This window comes from Heterocephalus glaber, unplaced genomic scaffold (assembly GCF_053883595.1).
Source record: "Heterocephalus glaber isolate CG9 unplaced genomic scaffold, H.glaber_assembly_v1.0 deba00001479, whole genome shotgun sequence".
In the NCBI taxonomy this organism is placed as follows: Eukaryota; Metazoa; Chordata; class Mammalia; order Rodentia; family Bathyergidae; genus Heterocephalus; species Heterocephalus glaber.
Window position 1 is genome coordinate 733,948 of NW_028258316.1, and position 15,317 is coordinate 749,264.

A 15,317-nucleotide genomic window follows, 5' to 3' on the forward strand; every position below is an offset into this window, starting at 1 on the left:
TCCTGGGTAACACCCTCGTTTATTTGCAAAAGGGTGCAGCGCCTCAGAAGAATTGTGCCCGCAGGGACACACGGCAGGCCAGCTCTCCAACAGCACCAGTCTCAGCCCGATGGGGCTGGAATGGTAGGCGGGCACCCACCCTTCAAAACTGCTGGGAGGCCAGGACCTCAGGAGTCTCGTAGCAGCACGCCTCTTTGGTGGCCGTCTGGGGGCGAGTGCAGGCCCTGCGTGGGCAGCAGTGGGTCACGAGGCGGTCCCAGGGCTCCAGAGATCGGAGAGAGAGGGGCAGCCAGGCCCAGGAGCGAAGGCTGCGGGGCAGCCAGGATGGTCGGCGCCGCTGCAGGACGTTAACCAGGATGAGGAGGAGCACCAGCCCCACCAGGGGCGCTCCGACAGTGGCCAGCACCGTGCCCCCTGCCAGAGAGAGCCCAAAGACTGCCAGGGGCAGCAGCAGGAAGGTGAGCAGCAGGTAGACGACGGCCACCCAGCGGTAGCGGGCAGTCAGGTCCCCAAAGTGCTTGGCCAGTGGGATGGGCAACCGCAGGACAGGCACCATGTACCACAGCAGAATGCCAGCAAGGTTGAAGAAGAAGTGGATAAGGGCGACCTGGTGGGCAGGGAGGGTCAGGAGCCTGGGTCAGGTGAGGGGGGTCACCGGGGCTCTCTGCCCCTGGCCTCTGCAGAAAGGGCCTAAGTCTGAAGCTTCTCCTGTTCGTCCTGTTTGCAGCTGAGATGGGCCCCTGGGAGAGCAGGTTCCAGGTGTGGGCAAATGCCCACCACCCACCCGAGCGCACATACAGAGAGTCGGGAGTCTGAGCCAGCACCCCTGTTGGTTACTCCATCCCTGCTGGCTGGGGGAGGAGGCCCAGGGCTCCATGGCTCCTCCAGGAGTGGACAAGGCTGGGGGCTTCCAGGAGGGGCTGGGGTAGGGCCCCTGCACTGGGAGGGGCAGGGGCAAGCATTCAGGAGGAGCCAGGCAGGCAATGGCTAATCTCCTGGGAGCAGCAACCCAGCATGATCCCAGTTTCAGAGCTGAACCTGTGTGCATACCTGGGCAGAAGGCAGCTCTAGCCAGCACAGGGTGCTTTAGAGAGAGAATCGGCAGCACTGTGGGCCCGGAAGTGGGGCACAGAGGGGCACTTGGCAATGGAGGGGGCATGCTGGAAGCAGAATTGCAACTGGGCATGGCCTGAGTGGCCATCATAGGTGGGTGGGGCTCTGCGGATGGAGGCTGGGAAGATGGCCATTGCTCAGGGGGCCACTGTTGGTTTAGAGCAGCTGGCTCATGGGCAAATGATGTGGGTAGAGAGGCACCTTGCAGATGTGGAACACAGTGCTTGGAACCCCCCGCCCCGGCTGGGCCAGGTTGAAGTGTGGAGGAGCAGGGAGAGAGAAAGGGGCAGCAGGCACAGGCATGGTCCCAGCTCTTCTGAGAAGGCGGCCCTGGGAAGGATGGATCTGGGGCGGGGCCCTGGCCAGGAGGAAGCAGGAGGGGCCCCTGGGTGGTACCTGGACGGCAGAGAGCAGCATGTCTGAGGGGCTGGCCAGGGCAGCCAGCAGGGCCGTGGTGGTGGTGCCAATGTTGGAGCCCAGGAGCAGTGGGTACGCCCGGTCCAGGCTGATCACCCCAACACCTAGGCAGTGAGGAGTCAGCACAGGGCCCAGGCAGAGCCCCTGCTGCCCTGCAGGCCCACCGCCAGCCGGGTCTCACCCATGAGTGGCACGACGGCTGCCGTGAAGACACTGCTGCTCTGGAGCAGGAAGGTCATGCCAGCACCCACGAGGATGGCCAGGCAGCCGCTGAGCCAGCCGAAGGGGAAAGGGAAATCTGGGGACGAGCCCTGAGTCACAGCCACACCCCAGCCCTGCCCTCAGCCCCAGGTCCTGGGTCCCTTGGCACCTGCGTTGATGACGGTCCTCACAGCCTGGGCAACACGACCTCGAAGCACAGAGTTGAGCAGCTTGACAATGAGGACCAGGCATGCGCTCAGCACCAGCAGGGAGCCGGCCAGCAGGATGCAGCCCACGGCTGGATCTGTGAGCACCGAGCCCACAAACAGGTGGCGGCCTGGTAGAAGGCGGGCAGGGCAGGGCAGGGCAGTGAGCAGGTGAGGCATGGCGTGGCCGGGCGCAGGGGCAGGAAGTGAGGTGGGCAGGCGGGCAGGGCTCACAGGGCAGCCTGTCTTCGAGGGCTGAGCTGTTCTTCCCGGCGCAGGGGCTGAGGGCTCCAGTTCCATTGCTGTGGCCCTGGCTCTGGTAGGGGCAGGGAGGACTCAGGATGGCTCGGTAGGCCGTTGGAGTGGGCGGGGCATTTCAGCAGGTCAGAGGTCAGGGCAGGGCTGGGTCGGGGGCACCTCACCGGCTCCCTGCTGCGGCCGCACCACTGCCTAATGAGGCTGCTGGTGGTGTTGTTGCCGGTGGCACTGCTGGCTATCAGATCGCCATCCAGCTGGGGGGCAAAGGGGCCAAGACTCAGCAGGAGCCCCAATGTCCACGGGCACAGGGCGGCCTGGTGCCCACTCCACCCGCTTTCTCCGGCTAGGGCAGGGGCTGTGCCTCCCCTTCTGGGCTTTACCTGCACGATGAGGTGTGTGAGTGGCTTTGTCAGTGCCTTGAGGACGTCGGGGGCCCGTGCCCCAGGCTGCAGGCGGGCGACGCCCAGGGCCAGCGCACTCAGCCTCTGCAGCAGGGCCACGGCACTCTCCAGGGGCAGCAGGACCAGCACCGTGAGCCAGTTGAAGACGCCATGCACAGCCGAGCCACTGAAGGCCCTGTGGCCACACAGGGCAGGCTGTCCGGTGGCCTTGGCCATGGCCACTGCCACCTTCTATCCTGACTCCCCAGCCCCACTCACCTACGAAACTCATCCCGGTCCCCTGACTGTGCCATAGAGACCAGGGTGCTGGTGATGGAGGTGCCCACGTTGACACCCATGATGATCGGGACAGACGCCTGGACGCTCAGCACTGTGGAGATGCTACTTCAGCTGCCGCCCGCCCAGCCCGCGTGCCCGCCACCCCCTGTGGAGGGGAGGGGACTCACGCTTGGAGGCCACCATGCTGACCACAATGGAGGAAGATGTGCTGGAGCTCTGCACAAGCACCGTGACCAGCACACCGATGACCAGTCCCGCCACAGGGTTGGACAGCACCACGTTGTCTTTGAAGACGTCTCCAGCCATTCTGCCTACACCCAGGACAGAGGGGCACTGAGACTGCAGAGGGCCAGCTGTCCTTCCCCACCCCGCTGCCCTTCTGGCCACTCACTGCCCAGCAGCTGGAAGCCAGAGCTGAGGATATCCAGGGAGCAGATGAAGAAGTAGAGGCTGCACAGGAGCCCACAGGCCTTGAGAAGGCCGACGACCGTCCTGCGCATCCTGCCAGCCATGCTGAACGCTGTGGACACAGGGCAGGGCATCCTTGGCCGGCCGGCCACCACCACCTGCCCAGCACCCTCCACCCCTTCCCCACTGCCCCATGGCAGAGTCCAGGAACCCCCTCCTGTGCCACTGGGGAGGGGACCATTTTCATCTCCTCTGTCCCCAGGCCAGGGCCTGGGTTGCCTTTGTCCTCAGCCCCTGTTCCCTGCAGCGTGACCACCAGCAGGGCAGAGGAGGCAGGGCCAGTGTGGCCTTGTATCTCAGGATGGGGCACAGCTGAGCAGAGGGCCACAGGCGTCCCGGGAGCTGGCTGCTGGGTGGGTTCCCCTGGGGCTTGTTTGGGTGAGCTGTGCCCTGCACTTCCGCCCCAAACCTGACCTACCTTTCAGCTGGCCTGTGTCCTTCAGCTGAGAGAGGGCCCAGGGGTCCATGCTGCCCTCCTCCAAGGCTGGGACAGAACTGGAGGTCCCTGCGGGGGTTAGGTCAAGTAGGGCTGTCTCTAGACCCCCAGGAGGGGACTCGGGTGAGGGAGGGCTCGGGGCATAAGGGACACAGGGTTCTTCTGTCTGGGGTGTGTCGTTGGAGGTGGAGGTCTGGGGCTCCTTGTACCTGCGTTTCTCGGGCTCCTGTCCACCAGGTCGAGCGTAGCCAGATTGGGGTGGGGGACCTGCCCACCAGCAAGGGGATTCCGCATGGATTGTGGGCAGGGGCAGACCCGGGACCAGGCCAGATGTGCTAGGGGAGGGCGGGTTAGAGGCGGATGGCCCCCACCCTCCCCCACCCTGGCCTGCTCCGTCCGCTGCCCCTGCAGGCCCCCAGACTTGCCTTCCCTCTGTCCATGGAGGTGGCTGTAGTGACCTTACGGGTGTCAGACAAGCCCAGACCAATTTTTAGGGGGCAGAGTCAAGGAGCTCCTGATTCCCTGGCTCCCAGGCCTGGTGGTGGCACAGGGCACAGGGTTCTGGGGTGCAGGTGGGCACTGCCCAAGAGCTAAGGAGCCCTGAGGCCTCTCCTATCAGGTGTCACTGGGGATACTGTGGATGACCTGGGCGTAGACTTGGGTATCCGACACAAATGGCACCAGATGAGGAGCAGGCAAGGGGCTCAGGCACGCAGCCCACCATGCGGCTCCTTTCCCTGCAGCTCTGCCTTAGCCCACTGCCTCTGGACCTTCCCTTCCACCCTGTAGCCTGGCCTCCTGCTCAGTCCCTGGGCTCAGCTTGCGAGTCTGTGGATCCCTTCTGTCTTCCCTGGGCCAGGCTGGTGCTGCTTGCCCCTGGGTCCTGGGGGCTCAGCATGGGGTCCCATCCGGCCTTCCTGTCCCTGGGCCCTGGCCTGGTTCTGGGAGCTCCTACCTGTGTGGATGGTGAGGGGTACCCGTAGGGAGGAGGCAGCAGGAGCAGCTGCAGGTCAAAGATTCACTGGGTGCCCACATGACCTGCCATGTCCTGAGCCCCATTAATGTTTACCCAGGTGCTGAGGCCCCGAGGGGAGCCCCTGCCTGGCCCCACTGCCCCCAGGCATGGTCACCCAGGGGTAGGAGCTCTGAGCCCCGGTCAGCAGCCCTCTTGGAGCGCCCAGGGATACAGTCCGTTTCAGGCGCGGGCATTGCTGGGCTGGACACTGGATGCCCACATCCAGCAGGAGGGGTCTGTGACCCAGCACAGTCCATACCGCCTGAGGCTTAGGCTCTGCAGATCATGGGGGTCTCCCTGCCCCTGCAGGTGCAGGAGGGAAGCCCTGAACTAGGTGTTCAGGCATGGCAGGTTTTCTCCAGTGGGCAGTGGGTTCTGAATCAAGTCCAGGGCATGGTGTCCCCGGCTGCCGCAGAGAGCTTTGGGGAGGGCTAGGCTCATCTTCAGGGGCATGGGGGACTTTGCCCCAGGTGAGGAGGAGGCCTGGTGTCCACTCAGCGAATTCTCTTCCTTCCCTATCTTGCCCAGCCCCCTGCAGGGGGAGCTCCCAGGGCTCCCAGATAATGGCTCCTTCCTGCAGGGTGGGGTGCCACAGCCCTGATCTGGGGGGACGAGCACCCTAGCCTCTGGCATCCTCTGAGAGTCTGTGTTGAGGCTGCATGGGAGCGTGGATGGCCCAGCTGAGTTGTGCAACCTCAGGCCGGCCCACTCCCTCTCTGTGCTCAGAGCTGACCCTCCACGATGCCGTGCTGGATGCCTGCCCTAATGGGGGATCCTGCTGGAACAGGGCCAGACTGTGATGGGAGCTCAGGGAGTTTATGTTGTTGAGTGGATGAAATTTTATTATTATTATTATTATTTTTTGGTACCGGGGATCAAACTCAGGTCTTTGCACTCGCGAGGCAGGCAGCAGAACCACTGAGCTAAATCCCCTGCCCAAGTGGATGAAATTTATAGTTTGTGTGTAGGTCAGGGATGGAGGAGGTAGCCCTGCCCTGCTCCTGGCTCATCCCTCTTCCTGGGAGAGGGGCCCCTGCCCTGAGGGCTCCACCCACTCAAGACCAGCTCCAGCCTGGCCCTGCCCTTTGGCCTGCACCTGCATCCTGGGGTCGGCCATTGCAGCCTCCAGCAGCTGCTTCTAAGCTAACCCCAGGCCTGCTTTCAGGTCACTCTGAGAGCAGGCGCACAGTCAGGCCACTAGGGTCGGCGAGGCCACCAGCCCCCTGCACAGTCTCTGGGCACCAAGGCTGCCGCCCCTCAAGCTGTGGCCTGCGGGTGTCCATGGTGGGGTTGGCAGCACCTCGAGGGGCCACATGGGGCTGCACCCAGATGGTGAGCCGCCCAGTGGCTCTGGGTGGCCCGTGGTTGCCCCAGGCAGCCATCCCCCTTCAAGGGTGGTCAGGGCTCAGACCGCTGGGGGCCCCAGCATAAACGGCTACAACTGCAGCAGCAGGGTGGGCATCGGGGCCGGGGGGAGTGGGCTTGGGGGCCCAGGGCGAGGTGGAGCGCGGCTGGCTGCTCCGTGACTGCGGCATCGGCCTTGAGTGCAGGACCCTGCGGCTGTGCCCTCGCTGGCTCCCGCTCGGCCTTGATGGCCAGGAAGGCGGCCAGGTCCAGGTCCAGCATGGCCACCCCTCCGCGAGGCGTGGGTGTGCTCTGGCGGCACTGCGGGCAGGGGATCCAGCGCTGCCCGTGGGCCAGGGCATCCAGGCGCCGCACGCATGCCTGGCAGAAGGTGTGGCCGCAGTACAGGCGGCGGGGCAGGTGCCCGGTGAGGTCGTAGGCCGAGTAGCAGACGACGCAGTCGTTCGGCCGGGCTGTGGGGGCCGCCCCCCCCTCCAGGGGCCAAGGCCCCTCAGGCTGCAGCATCCTGGGCAGGGAGGTGGTGGGCACAGCGGCCGTGTCACAGCCCACACTGCCTGCTGCTGCAACACGCGGTGAAGGTGGGTGCTGGCCCAGGGGACGGCACCAGGCCGCGGGGCTGGAAGGCGGCTGCTGACCCTGGGGGCAGCCGGGGGCCGCAGGAGGTGCTCTGGGCAGCGTCCTGCCACCCGCCGGCTGTGACCCCTCCCACCCAGCCAGCCCGAGGTGCAGCAGCTCTTACCTGCATGCGCTCCTCTGGGCAGCTGTGCCTGGGCAGAAGGTGGCTGGAAAGGGGGTTAGGGCCCTGGGGCAGCCGGGGCTCCCTCCCTGGGCTCGAATTACTGCCCCCACGAGGAGGCAGGCAGCAGGAGGCAAGCAGGGCTGGGCTGGGCTGCGCTGTGGAGTGGGCTCCCCTTTCAGCCACAAAGCAGTGCAACTGGATCTGACACCACTCGCTTGCAGGAGCTAAGGTGACCCCTCCTCCACATGTGCTGCTGCCCAGACCCCTCCCCAGCCCTCCAGACCTGGCTTCCCTGCCCCCCAAGACTTCCCTCTGTCTGGCATGGTGGCCTGTGCCTGTCATCCCAGCTGGCCAGGAGGCTGAGGCAGGAAGATCTCAAATTCAAGCCCAGCTTAGGCAATCTAGGAGACCCTGCCTCAAAAAACAGGTCTGGCTGGGAACAAAAGGCATTTCAGTTTGAATCTGAAGTCAAGAAAAGCCCAGTGTCCCAGTTCAAAGGTAGGCAAAAGGAATTCCTTCTTCCTGGAAGGAGAGTCAACCCTTTTGTTCTATTCAATCCTTAGACTGATTAGACGAGGTTCACCCACATACTTTATTCAGTCAAACGTTCATGTCACTCAGAAACACCATATTAGTTTACTTTCCATTGCTTGAATTAAACATATAAGAGTGGGTAAATGTGTATGAAAAGTGGTTTAGTTAGCTCATTGTTATGGCTTGTATCCAAGTGTCCCCCCCAAAGCCTGGTGCAGTCATAGGCTTTTTGGAGGTAGCTAGATCTAGGGTGTGTGCTGATGGGATCAAAGATATGATGCTGTGATTGATTCATGGTGCTATGCTAGGATGAAGGGTGGCCCACCCTGGGTGTGAGTGCTACCTACCCTAAGGGTGGGTGGTCTGGATAAGATATAAGGGATAGAAAGAGGTTTGCTGTTGGTTGCTTATTGATTGCTGCTTTTTGCCTTCTGCCCACCATGAACTCTTTCTCCTCTGCGATGCCCCTCTGCCATGCCATGCTGCCTTGGAGCCAACCAACTATGGACTAAAACCTTTACAAACTGTGAGCCAAATAAACCTTTCCTCCTTAAAAAAGCAAAAAAAAAAAGGAAAAAAAACAGGTTTGAGCCGGCTGTGGTGGTGCACACGTATAATCCCAGCACTGGGGAAGTTGAAGCAGAAGGATTGCTGCAAGTTTGAGGTCAGCCCGAGCTACATCGTGAGTTCAAGGCCAATCTGAACTATGTGAGATGCTCTCCCCCCCAAAAATCGAGGGTACTGCTCAGTAGTAGAGAGCTTGCCTAGCATGCACCAGGCCCTGGGTTCAGTGTCCCCAACTTCACAGAAAAATAAATGGCTCCTCTCCCTCCCTCTTGCGTCCTCTCCATCCCACTGCCTTGTTGGCAGTGTCTACCCTGCAGCCCCAGGGCACATTACCTCCTCCAAGAAGCCTGCCTGACCCCCTGGGGCAGAGCCCAGCCCCTGCTTCTCTGCAGCAGGACGTCCTGCTGTGCAAGTCCCTGCCAGGGTGGCCGGTCTCAGCCTGGTCCCTGGGCTGGGGCCGTGGTGTTCCCCTCCTGACCCCGAGGTGGCGCTCATGTACTGTGCGTGGTGTCCGGGTCCCCGCACCAGGGCCATCCTAGCTGGCCTCTGCAGCCTCCTGGCCAGCAAAGGAGCTATGATTTTGGGACGTGCGGCCAGTGTGCCAGGTGCTCTGGGCTGCGGACAGGGTGGACCTGGGGGGCCCAGTGGGATTAGACCGGCGGGCAGAGCCCTTGGGACCCCACCACAGCCCCACAGGGAAGCCTAGGGCAGAGTGGCCACCAGCAGGCATGCGGTACCCTGCCAGTCGGCTGCAGGACTGGTCAGACAGGTTCATGTCCTGGGCCGGTCGGGGCGGCCTCCAGAGCCAGCTAGGAGTCCTCAGTGACTTGTCTACCCCATGCCCCAGGACCTCTGAACATCACACACCACCCTTCCCCGCCATCTGACCAAGCGCGATGCATCCAGGGATGGCCAGCCACAGGAGGACTCATCCGTCCCGTGAGGCCAGCTCTGCTTCCACCTCCGCTCAGTGCTGTATCTGGTGTCTGCCCTACTCTGGAAACAGCAGGTCTCCGCACACTCCCTGCCCTGGCATCCCAGCGCCCTGCAGGTGCCTCACCTTCAAGGCCGAGTGCAGGACCTCCTCCAGGAAGCCCAGCCCAGGGGGAAGCAGCAGAAAAGACGCCTGACCAAGACTGGGAGGTGACTCACAGTGGGCCGGGCTCTTCCTGGGCCGTCCTGCTCCACTCCCTGAAACCTGTGGCACCAGCCCCACCCGCACCATTCTGCCAACTGGGTGTAGGCCTCTCCAGGGGCTCCCCAGGAATGGACTGTGGCATCCCTTGCTGCGTGTCTTGAGGATTGACCCCGTCCACTGTCCTGACCTCGGCCCAGGGAGTGCAGGCCTGGCCCTGGTGGTGAACAGGCTCTCAGCCCCTAGGCAGACCTGAGACGTGCAGGGCAGGCTGAGTGGAGATGTATTAGACCCTGGCTTCCCAGTCCCTGAGAGGTCCCACAAGGCTGGGGATGCTGTGTGTGTCTGTGTGTGTGTGTGTGCGCGCACGCATGCACAAACGCATGTGTGCAGGGGGCAGACGTAGTCGTCTGGCCCAGGACGCCCTCCCAAGGGGGCCAGCCAACAAGAAGGAATCGCTGGCACAAAGCTCACCCTCCTTTATTGCCTGGGCTTTGCGGCCAGTGGTCAAGGGGGTCCCCGCTGCCACCTGGATAGCCAGTGCCCATGACTGTTCCAAAAGCCCCCGCTGAGCCAGCTGGCTGCCAGGTGGGCACAGTCCCCGTCCAGGGCAGCAAGTGGCAGGAGTCCGTTGACAATGGTTGCCCCTAATGTCCGGCACCGCCACGGCCCAGAGCAGAGCCTGGTGCCTCTCAGTGGGCGGGCTAGAGGAGGACACAGCAGCAGCTGTGACAGCGGCAGAACGGCGGGCAGTGGCAGCAGGAGCAGCAGGGGCAGCAGCAGCAGTGGTGCGCGATGTCGTCACCGCGCCCCAGGGGCGGCCGGCCAGCATAGGTCAGTCCTCCCGGGCGCTGCCCACTGCCGTAGGGATTGCAAGGCTGCCCCCAGGACTGCTGGCTCTGGCTGGGCACAGCCCCCTTAGCTCCCTTTGCCCCCTTGGCTCCCTTGGGCACTTCAGCCTCAGTGGGCCACAGGACCCGAGCTGGCACCGGGGTACAGGTTGCTGTGGGCAGAGGCTGAGTCTCCGAGGATGAGGACGAGGAGGGAGCCTCCTCTAATTGCTGCCCCAGGTCAGGCCGCAGGTGAGCCCGGGGGATGCTGATGTGGGTATATGGGTTCTTCACGACCATCTCGTGGGGGTCCATGGCCAGGCTGCAGGGTGGGCAGACACAGACACTGGCTCAGGGGTGGGGACAGCTGTCCAGGAGTCTTCAGCCCAAGAGAGCACCTCCCCAGGAGGATCCTGGCTTGCAGAGGCCCTGGAGCCCAGGCACCAAGAGGGTGCTGTGTGTATAAGGCCATGTGCCAGGCGCTGAGCCCAGCTGTGAGCCAGAGCCAGTGTCTCCAGCTGCCACCCGCGTCCAGACACTGCCTCTGAGACAGATCTGGCAATGGAACTGGGGAGCTGGGAGCTGCAGCTGTGTGGTAGGGAGGGCGGGGGTCCAGCAGGCCTGCCCCTAGGCCAGGACTCACCTGCAGTGCAGCGGTGCTGTCTGTCCTCCCAGTCCGCCCAGCGCCTGTGTGCAGGGCGAGCAGCCACCTTTTCCCTCCTAGGGAAGGGTGTGGCCCTGGGGCGGGACTCAAGGCTGGGGTTCCTGACATCAGGTGGCCCCAGCAATGGGGAGCTCAGCACCTGGCCCACCCCTCCTGCTCAGGTGGGCGGCAGCCACAGTGTGGGCCTGAGGGGCACTGCCAAACCAGGTGACTCAGAGACCGCGAATCCAGGCCGTGGCCCAGTGAGGAGGACCTGGGTCACGGCCCCAGGAAGGAAGTGGGACCAGGCCCCAGATTCCACAGGCCCTGCTCACCCCACACCCAGGGCCCTGGCAGGGTAGCGCTCCTCCCTGCCCGGCCTCACTGCACAGGCCCCGTGCTGGCGCTTTTATAAACAATAAAAAGTGGGCCAGGGATTTAGCTCACTGGTTCCGGCACCTGCCTGGAAAGCCCAAGGTCCCGAGTTTAATCCCCAGGTCCCAAAAATAAATTAAGTAAATAAATAAATAAACAAACAATAAAAAGGGACTGATACGCCTTTGTGAGTAAATCTCTCCGATCCCAGAACTGGACGCCCGGAGTCAGTCTCAAGCGACCTTCCGGGGCAGGGGGGCTGCGGAAGGCTCCGGGCCCTGTGCCCCATCCTTGGCGGGCACCCTCGCGGGGTCGCCGTGGAGTGACACTGGGAGCAACCACGGGGCAGGCCTGGGGGTCCCGCGTGGGTCCCCTGTGGGTCCCCCGTGTGACCGTGCCCGGCAGAGCAGCCTCGCAGAGCAGCCTTGGCCAGGGCTCGGCTCCTAAGTCCTCGCACCCTGGGAAGCAGGAGGAAGGCAGGACCAGATCGGACGTGGCCGCACCCCACGGTGACCGGGGTGGCCTGGGAGGAGCTGGGTAGGCCGACCCGGACACCCGTCCCCACGACCCAGCCTTTGGGGAAAAGTGGGTCTGCAGACCCCGGATTTCGCAGGCGAGGGAACAGGGACTACTGCGTAGGCGCGGGAAGCATCAATCAGGCCAGGCAAACCCCGCCCCCCGTTGCGAGCCGGAGCCCGGCGCATGCGCGAGCGAGGCCGTGGCGCTTGGTGGAAACTTTATTCCCCAGAATCCTCCGCGCTGCGCTTCAGGGTTTCCCAAAGATCCGGTTCGGACACCCAGATGCTTGGCTACGGACTCCTGGTTCTGAACGGCCGGCCCGGGCTTCTCCCTGGGGCGGGGCCATAGGCAAGGGGCGGGGCCTACGGGGCGGTACCTCCCCGGGCGCGCGCGGGCCAGTTTAAGGTTGGGGTTAGGGTTATTGAGCCAGAGTCTCTCGGGTGGGCTTGGGGCCTCCTCTGGCCGCCTCACCCTGCTCACCCCCATCGTGCCCGCCATGCCTTCCGAGGCTCTCCTGCTCACGGGCACACCCCTCACACCTGCCCTCCCTGAATCAGCCCAGATGCCGCCGGGGTCCCCAGGGGCCACCCAGCTGGGCCCTGTTTTGCTCGCCAGTAACACAGTGCGGAGAACAGAGGGGCTGCGGCCTGCAGGGGACCTGGGCTGTTCAGATCCGTGCCGGGGTCAGTGCAGGCACAGGTGTGGCTGCACGGCACGGTGGCCTGGCAGGCTAGGGGATGGTACTCTGGAGGCCCCCAGCCTGCAGTCACTAGCTTGTCCTCGGTCCTCCCCACCCGAGGGCTCCCGAAGGCAGGGGTGTAGCTGGGTCAGAGAGGCCAGGAGGAGGAAGCAGAAAGGAATGGGGCTCCCCTCGGGTGGGTCAGATTAGCACACGGCGTGACGTGACGGGGCGCGCGTGCTTTCCGGACTGGATGCCGGGCAGGTGATTGTCGCGGCCGGCGGGCGGCCCTCCACCCAGCACGTGGCCGGCGGGACACACCAGCCTTCCTCGTGCCTGCGCTCCACCCTTCTGCCCCTTCCACCTTCTCGGGGTCCTAAGTCCCTGACCACGCCCTGGCACCCTTCGACCTCCCGTGCCCATCCCTCTGAGCTGGCTGGTCCTGGGCACAGCAGGGAGGTGACCCAGGCACTCACGGCTCCCCTGGGGGGCAGCAGAGACCCTGCTTCTGGGCACGCGCAAGACAGACGAACGGGGGACCCCTCCCACGTCCTCCCTCCCACGAGGGCATTGTGAGATCTCGAACTGTAAGGAAAAAGGGTTTCCCTTCCAGAATTGGATGGGGGTGCTGATCAGAATCCAGAGTCAAAGAACTGGAGTGAGGACGGGGACGCTGCGGGGGTCCCGAGCCTCTCCACCCGGTGGGGGACCCGGGGGCGGGAGCCAGGCCCCGAGCGGACCGAGGGGTGGCGAGAGACTGGCCCCGCCCCACGGACCCCGAGCGGGTCCCCAGACGGGGGGGTGGCGCTGCGGGCGCGGGCGGGCGCCGCGCGCACTGCGGTCCCCGCGCCTCCGCCGCAGAGCGCGCCACGCTCGCACGCACCTGCCGCTGGCTCGCCGAGCCCCGTGCCCGCGCCCCCGGGTGCCGCCCGCTCCCGCCATCGCTGGGGTCGCCGCGGGAGCTTCCAAGCTGCAGGCCAAGGGCAGGCGCTGCGTCCAGGCCTGCCTTTGAAACAACCTCTGCGGCGGGCGGCGGCGCGCAGCCAGGGACGCCAGGCTGGGGCAGGTGAGTGGGGGAGGGGCGCGGCCGGGCGGGGCAACCTGCTTGCCCGGGCAGGGTCGCAGGCCAGCGCTGGGAGGGCCAGGGCGGGCCCGCGAGATCCGTACCCGCGGCGGAGGTCAGGGTCAGAGGTCGGACGCCTGGGCCTTTGTGCGGGGCGGGGGCGAGGGCTCGGGCGCTGCGCTCACACTGCCTCTCGCCCGCAGCTCGGGCCTGGTGCAGGCCTCGCCTCTGCTTGCGCCGAGGAGCCTGCAGCCCGGGGACTCCTGCAGCCGGAGCTCAGGCTAGCTGCCTTCCCTGGGTGCCCTGTCCTGGAGCCATGGGGCCCACCTAGCCCCTGCCTGCCCCGATGTCCCGGCCCGGGGACTGGTGACCCGGGCTGCAGGGGGAGCCCCCCCAGCGCCCCCTGGCCAACCTCGGCAGCCAGAGACCCTGGGTGAGCGCCTGGGCCAGACCCCAAGGCCAGGGCGGCCTCCCACACCCCTCTGCCCCCGCCTGCCGCCCCCGCCCCCGCCCCCGCCTCCGCCTCCCCCCAGGACTGGACCGGAGAGGCCGCTGTGGCCGCTGGGGGGCACTCCGCCCCCCCAGGTCTCGCCGGCCGCCCCCAGGAGTCCGCGGGGCGGCCGGGGGCCCCATCAGCCCTTGCAGGACCAAGATGCTCTCCCCCGTCTGCCCCCTCGCCCCCACCCGGCTGCCCCGCCCACCGGAACCTCTGGTGTGACTGGAGGCAGCCGGATGCCAGCTGACCCTGGGCCCGAGGTGGGCAGCGGCTGGCCGGGCCTCCTCATGTCCTGCCTGAAGGGCCCACATGTCATCCTCAAGATGGAGGCCATGAAGATCGTGCACCCCGAAAAGTTCCCCGAGCTTCCGGCGGCCAACCCTTGCTTCCCACCTGCACCTCGGCCCACCCCCACGCTGGCACCAAAGCGTGCCTGGCCCTCTGACACAGAGATCATTGTCAACCAGGCCTGTGGTGGGGAGATGCCTGCCTTGGAAGGGGCGCCCCACACCCCACCCTTGCCACGGCGACCCCGCAAAGGCAGCTCGGAACTGGGCTTCCCCAGAGTGGCACCTGCCGACGAGGTGATTGTGAACCAGTATGTGATCCGGCCCAGCCCGGCAGCCTCAGTCAACTCATCATCGTCGTCGTCAGGGGCAGCAGCAGCCGGGGAGCCCCTGGAGTGCCCCACCTGTGGGCACACCTACAACGTCACACAGCGGCGGCCCCGGGTGCTGTCCTGCCTGCACTCGGTGTGTGAGCAGTGTCTGCAGATCCTGTATGAGTCCTGCCCCAAGTACAAGTTCATCTCCTGCCCCACCTGCCGCCGTGAGACTGTGCTCTTCACCGACTACGGCCTGGCCGCGCTGGCCGTCAACACGTCCATCTTGAGCCGCCTGCCGCCCGAAGCACTGACCGCCCCATCTGGTGGCCAATGGGGAGGTGAGCCTGAGGGCAGCTGCTACCAGACCTTCAGGCAGTACTGTGGGGCCGCATGCACCTGCCACGTGCGGAACCCGCTGTCTGCCTGCTCCATCATGTAGCACCCACCTACCCACTGCTGGCCTCCGGTCCTCACCTGCTGCTTCTTCAGGGACCCGGCCCTGCCCTGTCACCCACTGACCCTTCCTCACCCACCATGGCTTGTGGCCCTATCCTGTGTGGCACTGTCGCTGCAGCCAACTCTGCCATTAAAACTCTGCCAAAGTTTGCACCTGTCCCCTGGACTGAGGCTTACTCCCGGGGGCCCAGGGTAGGTACCTGTGGCTGCAGCCTGGAGCACATCCACGTGGAGCTGCCAGAGAGAGGCTCTTCCCTGCTGATTAGAGGCTAGGGCGTGCTGCTCAGGAGGGCCGACGCTGAGTGCATGTGCTGCCCCTGTGTGCCCAACATGTAGAGCTGGCCTAGCTGTGTGGACAGACCATGCTCTGCACTGGCCATGGTGGAGGGGAAGACTCAGGAGTTTTTTCTCCTTGTGCCCTTGGCCCTTCGTGGGTCTCCCAAGGCTGGGGAATAGCCTGTGGCCATTCTGAGCTGGGTCACAGTGAGGGGCACTAGGACCAGAGGCCTCCTGTCTGG

At 64.8% G+C, this 15,317-nt stretch overlaps 3 protein-coding genes across 11 annotated transcripts; 1 reads left to right on the top strand and 2 right to left on the bottom strand.

The window, feature by feature from the left end:
• Slc34a3 (solute carrier family 34 member 3) lies at positions 1-4,911 on the bottom strand. 9 transcript variants are annotated; one of them, XM_087182615.1, is made up of 13 exons: positions 4,735-4,823; positions 3,989-4,114; positions 3,762-3,848; positions 3,267-3,395; positions 3,043-3,186; positions 2,855-2,966; positions 2,576-2,771; positions 2,360-2,449; positions 2,172-2,253; positions 1,901-2,068; positions 1,712-1,828; positions 1,510-1,634; positions 1-337 (listed from the first exon to the last, which is right to left on the bottom strand). In XM_087182615.1, exons 2-13 carry the CDS (start codon positions 4,071-4,073, stop codon positions 143-145), a joined length of 1,530 nt encoding a protein of 509 aa, XP_087038741.1. In that variant the 5' UTR covers positions 4,074-4,114; positions 4,735-4,823; the 3' UTR covers positions 1-142. The 9 variants fall into 9 exon arrangements, with proteins under 9 accessions (XP_087038741.1, XP_012928992.2, XP_087038740.1 ...); XM_013073538.3 differs by having other exon boundaries at positions 1-607; XM_087182614.1 differs by lacking the exon at positions 3,989-4,114 and adding an exon at positions 4,205-4,314 and having other exon boundaries at positions 1-607; positions 4,735-4,778.
• Positions 4,912-9,593: 4,682 nt separating this feature from the next.
• On the bottom strand, positions 9,594-12,935 carry Cysrt1 (cysteine rich tail 1). The gene is made up of 2 exons (XM_004848758.3): positions 10,608-12,935; positions 9,594-10,286 (listed from the first exon to the last, which is right to left on the bottom strand). Exon 2 carries the CDS (start codon positions 10,277-10,279, stop codon positions 9,839-9,841), a length of 441 nt encoding a protein of 146 aa, XP_004848815.1. The 5' UTR covers positions 10,280-10,286; positions 10,608-12,935; the 3' UTR covers positions 9,594-9,838.
• Positions 12,936-13,044: 109 nt separating this feature from the next.
• Positions 13,045-14,950, top strand: Rnf208 (ring finger protein 208). The gene is made up of 2 exons (XM_004848759.4): positions 13,045-13,246; positions 13,447-14,950. Exon 2 carries the CDS (start codon positions 13,976-13,978, stop codon positions 14,780-14,782), a length of 807 nt encoding a protein of 268 aa, XP_004848816.1. The 5' UTR covers positions 13,045-13,246; positions 13,447-13,975; the 3' UTR covers positions 14,783-14,950.
• Positions 14,951-15,317: the final 367 nt, after the last annotated feature.

Coding starts and splice junctions, on each gene's coding strand:
- Slc34a3 (XM_013073538.3), bottom strand. CDS start 4,073: ATGCGGAATCCCCTTGCTGGTGGGCAGGTCCCCCACCCCAATCTGGCT. Junction 3,849..3,988: donor CAGGAGCCCGAGAAACGCAG/GTACAAGGAGCC, acceptor TAACCCCCGCAG/GGACCTCCAGTTCTGTCCCA. Junction 2,450..2,575: donor TCACACACCTCATCGTGCAG/GTAAAGCCCAGA, acceptor TTTGCCCCCCAG/CTGGATGGCGATCTGATAGC.
- Cysrt1 (XM_004848758.3), bottom strand. CDS start 10,279: ATGGACCCCCACGAGATGGTCGTGAAGAACCCATATACCCACATCAGC.
- Rnf208 (XM_004848759.4), top strand. CDS start 13,976: ATGCCAGCTGACCCTGGGCCCGAGGTGGGCAGCGGCTGGCCGGGCCTC.